The sequence below is a fragment of the Condylura cristata genome, unplaced genomic scaffold (genome assembly GCF_000260355.1).
Source record: "Condylura cristata isolate star-nosed mole 26May11 unplaced genomic scaffold, ConCri1.0 scaffold00004, whole genome shotgun sequence".
Lineage (NCBI taxonomy): Eukaryota > Metazoa > Chordata > Mammalia > Eulipotyphla > Talpidae > Condylura > Condylura cristata.
Window position 1 is genome coordinate 35,447,903 of NW_004567105.1, and position 12,881 is coordinate 35,460,783.

The 12,881-nt window shown below is 49.9% G+C and overlaps 1 protein-coding gene across 1 annotated transcript in view; it reads left to right on the forward strand.

Annotated features, from left to right (window-relative positions):
• The first annotated feature begins 6,925 nt into the window (after window positions 1–6,925).
• The window catches only part of PKP2 (plakophilin 2), a 61,032-nt gene continuing 55,076 nt past the window's right edge, over window positions 6,926–12,881 (forward strand). The window contains exons 1-2 of the mRNA XM_012735151.1: window positions 6,926–7,123; window positions 7,335–7,365. Coding sequence (XP_012590605.1) covers window positions 6,926–7,123; window positions 7,335–7,365 — 229 coding nt within the window. The remainder of the gene's footprint in view (window positions 7,124–7,334; window positions 7,366–12,881) is intronic.

The following is a 12,881-nucleotide window of genomic DNA, read 5'->3' on the forward strand; positions in this document are numbered from 1 at the left end:
TAGCCTATTTCTGGGGAAGATACCTACACTTTCCAAAAGGAAAATACATAGTGGCGTGTGGAATTTTTGTGTATTAGCAGCTAATGCAAGGCAGCTGGGTTCTAATAGCTGCTTCTGCCTTCAATGCGTTGTTTTTTTTAAAGTGTAGAAAGAAAATCCAGGCTTTGGGAAGAGGAGGGAAAAGTACATAGTTGGAAGAGGGAGGAGTGATTTAATAGCCTTTTCAGATAATTGTGGGCATTTTCTTTGGCACTACATGAAAACTGAACAAATGGTAGAATCTTAAAATCTGGTTGTCATGTGGAACCTGGAACTGTATTCATGATTTTTTCTTACTCCGTTATGTTAAAATCCATTTGTCTCTGTAGCACTTTGAATAGCTCTTTCATACATGCCTGCTTGTAACATTATAAATGTTGGTTCACTGGGTGATGATCTCCACCAAAAGCTGGTACTTTTATCACACTACAACAATAATTCTTATTTGTCAATATAACCATCAGTCTCCTCAAGAAAATATCAGAAACTTTTTTTCTTTCAAGGTCACAATTGTGCCAGATACATATTTCCTCCTATAAGTGAAACATTTGATATTTTTCTTTTTCCTCCTGACTTATTTCACTAAGCATGATCCCCTCTAGCTCCAGCCGTGTTGCTGCAAATGCCATGAGTTTATTTTTTTGATTGCTGAGTAGTATTCCATTGTGTAGATGTACCACATCATCTTGATCCAGTCATCTAATTTTGGGCATTTGGGTTGTTTCCAGGTATTTCCTGTTGTCAATAATGCTGCAGTAAACATAGGGGTGCATGTAACCTTTTGAATTAATGTTTTTGTGTCCTTTCGGTAGATCCCTAGGAGTGGAATTGTTGGATCGTATGAAGGGTCCATTTTTAGTAGTCTGAGAAATCTCCACACAGCTTTCCATAGTGGCTGTACCAGTGTGCACTTCCACCACCAATGTAGGAGAGCTCCTTTTTCACCACATCCTCGCCAACATTTGTTGTTGTTAGTTTTTTTGTTATGTGCCTCACTGGGGTGAGGTGATAGCTCATTGTGGTTTCGATTTGCATTTCCCTGATTATAAGGGATGTTGAACATTTTTTCACATGCCTGTTGGCCATTTGCAATTCCTCTTTGGAGAAGTGTCTTTTAAGTTCTTCTACAAGTTCTTCTGCCCATTTCTTTACTGTGTTGTTGTTTTGTTTCTGTTGATTCAGGTGAGCTCCTTGTATATCTTTGTGATCAGTCCCTTATCCATTGTATGGAGTGCAAAGATTTTTTTCCCAGTGAGTAGGGTGTCTCTTTGTCTTGATTAATGTCTCTTTGGCTGTGCAGAGCTTTTAAATTTGATGTAGTCCCATGTGTAAAATTGTATTGTTATTACACTACAAATACAATACAACAAAACAAAAACAAATAGACAATTATAAACCAGAGATATCCTACAAGGGAGGGGAAGGAAGATGATTTGGAAGGAGAGAGGAAGAAACGTAGTGGACTTTGGTGATGACACCTGGTGAGTTGGGGGAGGGGAGAAGTAAATATTGTCTTAAAATGAACAATATAGATATCAAAATTAATAAATTTAATTTTAAAATAAACTTTTTAAAGATTTATTTATGCATACAGAACTGGGATATAGGCCAGAGGTGCAGGGGATGAGAGGATTCACCAGAGATAGAGTGGGGAGCAGAACAGGCAGATCTACTGATATACAGCTGAGGGGAGCAGCAGGTGAGATAGGAGAGGTCTCCCGCACTATGTGGGTCACCTCTGTGGCCGGGGATCAAGCTGGTGCTACAGTGGCTGTGGACAGCCTCACAGTGCTGTGCTTTAACCTGTTGTGCCACCAGTGAGGGCCTAAAACTAAAAATATTTTTAAAGAAAAAAATAAACTACAGGGTAAAGTTGGAACACACAAAAAAATCAAAGCTTGAATCTTGTCATTTGTATCAAAGACTTAGGATTGGGCCCTTGAATTAACAGGCTTATTTATTTTCCAGAAAACCCCTTCCAGTTATCCTCATCTGAAATAATTCCATTGTGTATGTCATTACAAGCACTCGGATGTTTCATGAAAAAGAGTGTCTTGTTTGACTTGCAACACATCCAAATGCTTGGCCTTGAGGCAATCCTTCCTCATACTTTTCCCTGTGTGCAGTTCTTTCTGTGTCCTTCCAAATTCCTCATAGGGAATTTTTGAAAGGCAGGTCCTCCAGGACTGAATTAATAAAATCAGCCATCTTCAGTGCTCCCTACAGGACCTCCCTAAGTAAAACTCTAAGTAAAACTGTCGTCTCATCACTGCAGGTGCTGGGTGTGAGGTCACAGGGCCAGCTGGCTCAGGGACCCTCCCCATGTACTCCCCCCCCCCCCCCCCCGCTTTCCCCCACCAGCATCAGCATGGGTGTCAGTGTGCCGAGGAAACTATAATGTCCATCGTCTTATAAAAATGGCTCACTTTGCAGGACTCCCCCAGAGGGTCCCAGTACCCTTTCAGAACCTGTTGATTGTGTTTTACAAACCACTGTCTCAATCTTATTAACTGACCAGTGGAATGGCACTGGGCATCCCTCCTGGATAACCAGCTGGCTAACTCCTTCCATGGGGCTTACACCATAGTCTTTGGATAGCCCCAAATTTGCCTTCTGCGCTCCTAGCCCCCATACCCTAGCTGTGAGCACCCAGTTGATGAGCTCATTTCCCAAGGGAGACTAAGTAAATAAGTGGGTGTCTCAGATGCACATCTCCGAGTGCCTCACTCCTCAGAGCTTTCTGTGACTCTGCTGATTTCTGTAGTTTCTTTTCTTTCTTTCTTTGCATAGAAGAAATGGGGGGTGGTGTGGGGGGAGGAGGTGTTCCCCAGAAACAGATTAGGGAGCAGAACAGGCAGATCTACTGAAATCCACTGTTGAAGGGGCAGCTGGTGAGACAGGAGAGGTCTGCTGTGCCATGGGGGTCCGCCCTTTGGGTATGTGTCCAACTCAGGCCATAGAGTGTTAGCCTGAGACTCAACCCCAAGGCTACCAGGGAGGCCCCCACTTCTGCAGTTTCTTCAGGGCTCCCCAGAGACACCTACCCTGTAAAGCTGTCCACCTGTGACCCCGTTTGGGCCTCAAGTCACTTTCTTGCTTCCAGGTCCACTTTCTGGTTACTCACCCCTCTCCCTGTGCCCACAACTCCTTGCTCATCAGCATCGCGGTGAAAGCTGCTTGAGGCCACAGGGCCCTCTGGGGACCCCCTCTCAGCCATGCGGGTAGAACGGGCCTGCCAGGAAGCTCAGAACTAGCAGTTTCCTCTCCCCTGGTTCTCCCGCTCCGCGTGGGAACACACGCCAGAGCGGCGCCGTCGGAACAATCTTGTCAGCTTTCCTTCTCCTCCGCATCCTGTGCCCACCCTCCCTCCGCTTCCGCCTGGGAACCCGGCCCACCCGTGCTGCCGCCAGCCGCCACGGGTCTGCACGAGGACGCCTCCCCCTCGCCATGGCGAGCGGTCTCTCCTGCCCGCAAGGCCGGCAATGTCTTTCTCATCCCCATTTACTGGGTGCGGATTCCCTGCACCCCTTCCATTGCCGCTGCAGCGAATGATTTCCCACCTGCTGCTGTTCTCGGTGCGCGCACGGGGAATAAGTCGTGTATACGTCTTGATGTGCTCCAACGACTCCCTCCCCCCCCCCCCCACACACAAGTTCTTCTACAAGTTAAGTGTCAAGAGCCCTGCGCCTGACAGATTCTCGCGCTGTCTCGGAGGAAGGCCCTCCAGGCTGGGGTGCGCCTTGTTCTCCTTGGACACCAGCGTCTCAGGGACTCTGGCATATTGCTGACTCGAGAGCAATCTGTCACTCCGAAGACACAGATCCAAAATTTCTAAAATATGCAAGATAATATTGAACATTCACAGAGCGCTCTGCGATGTATAAAGATGTACCGCCAGATGTGCCAGTACTTATGGGGACTCTTCAAGCTAGAACGGAGCCCCCCCCCCCCCCCGCGAAGTGGGACAGCAGTCACCCCCGCTGGGCTAAGGGCAGAATGAGGAGTGTGGCTCAGCCTACCTGAGCCCACCTGTTGGTGGAGCTGAGGCCTCACCTGTCACAGCAGTCCTTTCTGTAGTGAAGTTACTCTTGCTTTTACCCCCTCGTTTTTAAAGTATTTTACACAAGCAAACAGAAGAGTCATTTTTATTCAGGACTACAAGTATAGTCCTGAATGTATTACAAATGTTACTTCATTTAATTCTCAGGGGTGGGGGCATCTCCTTGGTGGTGCAGGGTTGAAGTCTCAGCACTATGAAGCTATCGGCAGCCACTGCTGCCCGAGTTCAATCCCTGGCCAGGGAGGTGACCCACATGGCCCAGCAGACCTCTCCTGTCTCACCCGCTGCTCCCCTCAGCAGTGGATTTCAGTGAATCTGCCTGTTCTGCTCCCCACTCTGTCTCTAGTGCACCCTCTTACCCTCACACCTCTGGCCTACAGCCCAGCTCTTGTGTGCAAAAATAAATAAAAATAAATCTAAAAAAAATAAAATCCCAGGAGGCAAAACCATGACCTTAAGGAGAGCAGAGGTGGGTAGCAATGATGCTGTGAGGGCAGATGGCCTCCGCCCAGCTGAGGGCAGGAAGTCGGAGAGGGCCCTGAAGGGCAGGGAGTGAAGAACAGAGCAGCCTGGAAAAGAGGAAACAAGATCCCCCGGGCAGCGGAGGGTGTGTTTGGGAACACTGGCCTGGAGTCCAACCAATCCAGTGGTGATCTGAAGGAGTGTCAGTTGCTTCCAGAAAACTTGGTCTATAAAGATGAAACCAGTGACGTCAGGGCCACAGAGGTATGTGTCCCTGTCCAGGCTCGTCCCTGAAACTGAAAATCCAGCGTTTCCCCAAAGCCCTTTCCCCTGAGAGGATGGCCAGGAGCTCCACTACATTGGGCAGCCCTGGAGACTTTCCAGGGCTCGGCAGGAGTTCCAGCTCAGGGTTTCAGGTTCCAGGATCACAGCAAATTGTGACACGCGATTGCCTCACCCGCCGCACCTTTATTTAACAAACGGTCAGAGTGTTCAGCCAGAAAATAGACTGGTGACCAGAAACAGCCACAAATGCCTCAGCACCCGAATTCCTTATCAACCTTGTCCCCATGTTTAAGATCTATTGGAAAAGAGACAAGAGCCAGGGGCCTGCCTGGTGGCCTAGCGTTGAGCCTCAGTGTTGTTACTGCTTTGGCCTGAGTTCAACCCCTGACCAGGGAGCTGACCCACATGGCGCAGCAGACCTCTCCTGACTTACCCGCTGCTCCCCTCAGCAATGGATTTCAATGGATCTGCCTGTTCTGCTCCTACTCTGTTTTTAGGGAATCCCCTCCCCCACAGGCCACCCATCGTATACCCCAGTTCTTTGACATAAAAAAAAAAGAGAGAGAAAGAAGAGGTCGAGCTACAATGTATGATGTATTTCTTTTTAAATTTTCCCCAGTTTTTTTTATGTATTTATGCATACAAGAGTTGGGGTGCAGGCTAGAGGTACAGATTCAGAGGTGAGAGGATTCACCAGAGACAGAGTGGGGAGCAGAACAGGCAGATCTACTGAAATACACTGAGGAGGGGAGGGGGGAGGGGGCAAGGTCCATGTGGGTGAGCTCCTGGGAGTAGCAGTGGCTGACTACACCTTGATAGTGCTGAGACTTTAACCCTTGTGCTACCAGGGAGGCCCCAACTGTGATGTATTTCTGTGTTGTGAGCTAACCATGGGGTGCATGGATCCAAGCACTGCAGGTAACCTGTGACCCTGACAGGGTCTGCTTGCCCACATCTTCCATTTGGGGGAGGAGGGGAAAGCACAGGAAACGCACATACCCCTGGGGGAAGAAGACTCTTGGCTAGGCCAGCACCTCACAGAGTAGCTACTTCGAGGCAGGGGGTAGAGGAAGCACCCTTACAGAGGAGATGCTTCAACAAAGCTGTCAATCCCAGAAAGAACTGGGGCAAACATCTTCCAGGAAGGATAGAACAAATGTGCAGGTATGTTTCATAAAATAAAAAAGGGGCACTTGCCAGATGGTCCGGCCACATCTGGACCATCTGTAAATTGGGGTCCATGCTACAGACTCCCTGACCGGACATGACTGGCCTGAATGTGCCTCCTAGAATTCCTGTTGACACCTGGTGCCCAGTGTGGCAGGACTTGGAGGTGGGCAGAGGAGAGGCCCTCAGGTCATGAGGATAAGCCTTCAGGGGTGGGTGCCACGTGCAGACAGGCGGGGCCCACTAGACACATTTGTAGGTGTCTTGCCCTTGGACTCGAAGCCCCCAGAACTCTGAGAAATGACTGCTGTTAGGGAAGCTTCACGGTCTAATGTAGTTCATACAGCAGCCGGGAGGGACCAAGGCAATAACAGCAACATGTGTGTTGGTACAGTTGGATTGGCTGCTGCCAACCCAGCTGGGCCCACCCTGCTTGGAGTTCAGAACTGGAGCTTCCTTCTGACCAGTGTATCTACTACTTACTATCGAAATTCTGGGTGTTTCTTCTCATTGCAAGTAGCAATCCCATGGCAGCATTCCATTGTAATTCTAACCATAGTTAAGTTGAATTGTGCACTTGTAGGAAATATTTTAAATTTTTAATGTGTATCCTCTGATTAGCATCGGTGCAGTGACTGCAGCACTGGTCACGGCACAGTGACCAGCTGGAGCATCACTCACTCCCGAAACAGCCCACAACTGGCAGGGAGTCCTCTTCACCCAAGGAAACATGTCTGGATTAACTGTGCTTGAGTTCTAAGATGTGCACGCTTCCTCAGGCCCACTGGACAACAGCAGAGCATGGCAGGCGTCCACCAGCACTGGGTGTATCTGAGCTCCTTTCTTTGGCTTTGCTCCTCTACTAGCTGATGATCCTCCCTGGCTCCAGGAGATGCACACCTGCTTCAGGGGATGGTGATGATGGTGGTGGTGATGGTGATGATGGCGGTGGTGATGATGGCGGTGGTGGTGGTGGTGAACGTGATGATGGCGGTGGTAATGATGGTGGTGGTGGTGATGGTGATGATGGCAGTGGTGAAGGTGATGATGGCAGTGGTGGTGGTGGTGAAGGTGATGATGGCGGTGGTAATGATGGTGGTGGTGGTGAAGGTGGTGGTGGTGAAGGTGGTGATGGTGATGATGGCGGTGGTAATGAGGGTGGTGGTGATGAAGGTGGTGCTGGTGGTGATGGCGGTGGTGGTGATGTACTTGCTACTTGTGGAGCACAAAGGATGTTAGATGGTTCGCAGGTCTGCCCACAACATCTCCTGCCAACTGATATCCATACATCTTATAACAACCCTGTGGTCTCTCTCTTAAGAGAGAGTTTCCCTTGAATCTGGGCTGGGCTTGTGAGTTGTTACAATCAGTAGAATGTTGTCAGAAAATCTCCATGTAAAGTAAAAGGCCAGAGCCCAGACCTGACAAGTCCCGGAGCTTTAGCCCTCACTGCCAAAATGGTGCTCCAGACCAGCTTGTAGAGAGCTCGAGCTTCCCTTCCACGTGGGGAAAGGCCCTGGGACATGGGACCCCACCCTTCAGGCTGTTCCATCAAGTCCCTAGATGGGTGAAAAGCCACATGCATGAACCTCTGAGTCTTGAGAGAAATAATTCTGGGCTTAAGGTCTTAAATGCTGGGATGGGTTTTTGGCACTGGTAGGTGATCTAGGAGTTCTAAGTGCTTTATATTCTAAGTATCTAAGAGCACCATGCTTAGAAACTGGTGAGCTGACACCAGTTGGAATGACCTGATGTTATACATAAGAGACTTGGAGCACAGTTTAAGTGACTTGCCTGAGATCACAAGTGAAGCAGCACATCAAACCCTCCCTTCTGCCCTCAGAGCCTGTTTATCTTACTCTGTCATTCCAGGTAGACATCTTGATTGTATTCTATGATGATGTGTGAAGTGTCTTTTAAAATCCAAGTCAAGGTCCTCCCTGGTAGCCTAGGGCTTAAGTGTCAGATGACCCACCAGGACAGCCAGAGTTCCATCTGATCCCAGGCCAGGGAGCTGATCCACAGGGTGCAGCAGACCTGGCCTGTTTCTCCCACTGCTTCCCTCAGCAGTGGATTTCAGTAGGTCTGCCTGTTCTGCTCCCCACTCTGTCTTTGCTGAATTCTCTCACCTCTGAATCCATACCTCTGGCCTAAACCTTAGCTCTTGTATGCATAAGTAAGTAAGAATGATTTAAAAAAAAAATATTTATGTGGGGGCCCTCCCTGGTGGCGCAGCAGGTTAAAGCACAGCATTCAGAATCTAAAGCCACTTCCGCATGAGTTCGATCCCCGCCTGCCCCGGAGGTGATCCACATGGCAGGTCAGACCTCTCCTGACTCGCCCGCTGCTCCCTTCAGCAGTGTACTTCATCAGTCGGCCTGTTCTGCTCCCCACTCTGTCTCTGGTGAATCCTCTCACCACCCCTGTACCTCTGGCCTGTACCCCATTTCTTTATGAATAAATAAATAAAATCTTAAAAAAAATTATGTGTACGGAACTGGGGTATAGGCCAGAGGTTCAGGGTTGGTGAGAGGATTCACCAGAGACAGAGTGGGGAGCAGAACAGGCAGATCAACAAGTACACTGCTGAGGGGAGCAGAAGGCGAGACAGGAGAGGTCTGCTGCACCATGTGGGTCACCTCCAGGGTGGGGGATTGAACTCGCACTGAAGTCGCTGCAGCTAGCTTGCAGTGCTGTGTCCTAACCTGAGGGACTGAATGAGTCTTTTTTTAAGTTTTATTTATTTATTCATACAGAACTGGGGTACAGGCCAGAGGCTCAGGGCCGGCAAGAGGCTTCACCAGAGACAGAGTGGGGAGCAGAACAGGCAGATCAACGAAGTACACTGCTGAGGGGAGCAGTGGGCGGGCCAGGAGAGGTCTGCCACGCCATGTGGTCACCTCCTGGGCAGGCGGGAATCGAACTCATGCGGAAGTGGCTTTAGCTTCTCAGTGCTGTGCTTTAACCCGCTGCGCCACCAGGGAGGGCCGAAAAGTCTCTTTTTAAAAAAGGAAAATGTGGGCCCTCCCTGGTGGCGCAGCGGGTTAAAGTACAGCACTGAGAAGCTAAAGTCACTTCAGCATGAGTTTGATCCCCGCCCCGGGAAGTGACCCACATGGTGTGGCATACCTTCCTGACCCACCCACTGCTCCCCTCAGCAGTGTATTTCATCAGTTGGCCTGTTCTGCTCCCGCTCTGTCTCTGGTGAATTCTTTCACTGCCCCTACACCTCTGGCCTGTACCCAGGTTCTATAAATAAATAAATAAATAAATCTTTAAAAAAAAAAGGAAAATGTTCTATTTTTTAAATTTGAAACAGAGTTTTGATGTCATTGATAGTTCACATTCTCCATGAAACATTACTTCTGCTTTAAAATTTAAACAATATTTTGTCTCCTAGTAACTTCCTGAAATTTTTGCATAATGGAATTTCCCACTCTGGAATGTATATTTGGTCAAGAAAATAAAGATGACTCTTTGAAGAAGACCTAAGTTAATGCAATAAAGCTATAGCATATAAATCAGATAAAAATGCAAGTTTGAAATGAAAGATTTTTTGGACCCTGCCTGTGGGCTTCCTGCAGAAGTTACTGTGGCCGGCTCACTCACATAGTCATTTACATTACACTTCCACATTCCTCTGGTTTTACTTCTTTTTACTTTAATCAGATTCTGTGAGTTGTTGGGGAAAAAAAAATGAAAGAAGTAGAAGACTCCAAAACTGAAGCAAGCTCTAGGAAGCCGCCTTCTCTGGACTCTGGAATCTGCAAGGTATCCCCAGGACCCTGGGTCCCTGCTTCCCCGTGCTGGCCAGAGTTGCCTTCTGTGGCATTCTGGGCCGTTCTCCAGCTGTCAGACAGCCCTCCCAGCGGACACAGACTCAGAGCAAGACAGGGCTTGCTCCCCAGCAGCTCACAGGCTTGTAGCCTGCCTTTAGGGGCACAGTGTGGAGTCTGCATACCTGCTCACCCTGTAATTAACTCTTGCTCTTGCAATAGGAGTCTCACCTCCAAAGGAACTCAGTTAATGAGTTTGTATCTTCTGTTAAATCACTAAGCTCTGGAAGTAGTTGATTTTTAATTTACAGAAAACATTGCACAGCTATTTAGTAGAATACCTGAAGTCTGTTAATGAAGTTTGGGGGACTGGAGCTGGGATCTTTGGGTTACCTGTGAGAAAATTTCAGCAGAGTTTCCCTGTCATTGGCACAAGAGATTTTGCATAGTCACAGGCAATAGGACAGCTGCCTCTCTCCAGGGCAGCAGCAATTATATTTATGGAGTGTTCTTTTTTTCTGGAAGGGGGTCATTCCTTTGTGGGGTTGTTATGTATTATTAATTCTAGGGTGTGAGTAGGTTGATTTGTAAGGACCAGGATGCTCTACAATGGCCTCCATCTCCACATCCCACCTCTGGTCTGTGCGTCCAGACACTTCCTGTGGCCTCTGACACTCCTGCAGCCGTTGGGCCTAAGGGTCTTCATTCCTATAGTTGGTTTAAGGACCATAGTCATCATTTCTACCCCCACCTCCAGTTTGTGGCCTTGTGACACCTCTATCCTACACGCTGTACTCTTAGCCACCATCCGTACCTAGAATATAATAATATCTCTGTGACGTCTTCAAAGATCATGTTACCAAAAGTTTGAAAGCCTAAATAACTTAGTAGCAGTTGTAATCCACACATTATATACCCTGTGATGTGCTAAGCACTTGGATGCGTCACTTGCTCACTCAACACCTACTGCCTCCCATGTGGACTGTTCTCAGTGCTGAGGAACATCAGTGAGCAAAGCAAAGCCACTAAAATCACAAGCTTATATTCCAGCAGGAAACAATCGACAATTGAAGAAGGAATGCATACAGCATGCGTCAGGAAGATGGAAGAGCTGTGGGGTATTACGCAGACAAGGGTGTGAGTCTCATTCAGGAGATAAGTTGATACATGGCTCTCGGGAATGTTTGTGACTGAGCTCTGAGCAAGTATTTATTAAGTATTTTTGTGGCCCACTGGTTCAATCCTCATGGTAGACAACTTACATTACTCCCACTTTTTAAGAGAACCGGGCTTGAAAACATAAGGAAAGTTGCCTACAGTGACACTCTTTACAAGGCAGCCAGGATTGACTCTCTTTTCAGGCTTGCTTTGAACCACCTTCCTCCCATGGAGACACCGAATTTTCCATTCTAAGAAGGTGTCTTTGTGGTTAGGCTGGAGCTAGCTAATAGTACAATCAATTATGTTGTCATATTCAAAAGGAAAAGCAATTTGGGAGGGAAAAAGTAAAGGAAATTGGGCTTAATTAATAAACAAAAGGGAAAAATTCATCTGCACCCCTAGTGAGAGATGCAAAGGAGATAGGCATGACTTTGTAAGTTGGGGCTCTCGGGGCACCAGACGAAAGATGTCCCTGCTAACCCGGAGGCAGGTGCTGAAAGCTGGCCAGGCCAGGCAGTTCCTGGTTGCAGAGGAGAAAGGGAATTTGCAGTTGGGCCCCTCTGTCCTCAGCACCAAGGTCAGTGTTTACAACAGACTATAAAACTGGTTGGTCACAAGCTTAATTTACATAAAGATGGGTCCTGCTGGGAGGGGCCACCCTCTCCATCTGCCACCAGCCTTGGGCTGCCCACACCCCACATTGCTCTGGCTGAAGTCCTGTGGCTGCAGGGAAGGGGGCCTGGCCCTGTGCTGTGTTCTCTGGCCACTCCAGACTCCAGCAGGCAGAGCTGCCTCCATGTTGACTCCAGGGAAAGTGAACCCACACACCCCAGCAATCAAAGGGAAGATTATTTTATTTAATACCAGGGAGCGATGTTTTTCTTTCTGCCTCCCGGTCCAGAGAGGAAAAGCAGGACGAGTGACTTGGGTTGTAAACACGAGGTCCAGGCCCTTCTGTGGCCCTGGGCTCTCAGGTTCTCAGGAGGTGCTACCAGGAGCCAGAATTAGTGGGGTGATCACTACAGGGGTGGGCCGTGCAGCTGAGAGTCCAAACCCCCTCTACCCGCCCCCACCCAACCCCCTCATTCCTGGCCACTCCTGCCTCCCCTCCTCTCCCTGCCCTCCCAGAGGTCCCCCCTTTCCTAGCTTCCTCCTCCTCTTAATGTACACCCCTGCCCTCCCCCAAACCTCCTTTTCCAATCCCCCCTCTCCTGGCGATCCAGGGGCTCCCCCTCCCCTCGGGGCCCCTTCCTCGCTCACTCCTAGGGTTGCCCTCACTCCTGCCCCACAGGGGGTGCACTCTCAAGAGTTGCCCCCCCTTCCGGACCCCAGGGGTTCCCCTCTCCTCCTCTCCAGCCCTTGAGTTTCCCCTCCCCCACTTTGCCCCCCAGGGGCTGCCCCTCCCCTTGTGCTGGCGGCGCCCCCCTTGTGTGGGGGCGCGCGCCTAGAGCGGCGGGGAGGAGGTGGGCCGGGGACAGGCTGTGCGTTCGTGAGGGAGGACAGCCGCTCCGCCGGAGCAGGGACATCTGTGCGTTGAGTACACGGCCTCAAGCTCCGCGCGCCCAGGACCCTGCGCCGCTCTGTCCTCTCCAGGCACCTGGAGCCCTTCTCGCCCTCAGGTCAGAAAACCGCAGAATGTCCCGACAGTCTACAGAGCGGATTAACCACAACTGCCGCCCGCGAGGGGCGCACCTGCCCACGGGAGGTGCACCTGTCCGTCAGTAGCGGATCCACAGTGCAGCCGGGCGGCGGCGACCCGGTGTGTCCGGCTCCACCTGCAGCTGCCGGGTCCGCCCCGCAGGTGTCGGAGCGGATCGCCCCGGCCGCGTCCGCGTGCACAGCGGAGCCTCCCCTCCCCCAGCCGCGCGTGCCCTGGAGCGGGGGCCGGGCCTGGGGGCGGGGTCTGGCCCCCTACAGGCGGGGCCAGATGC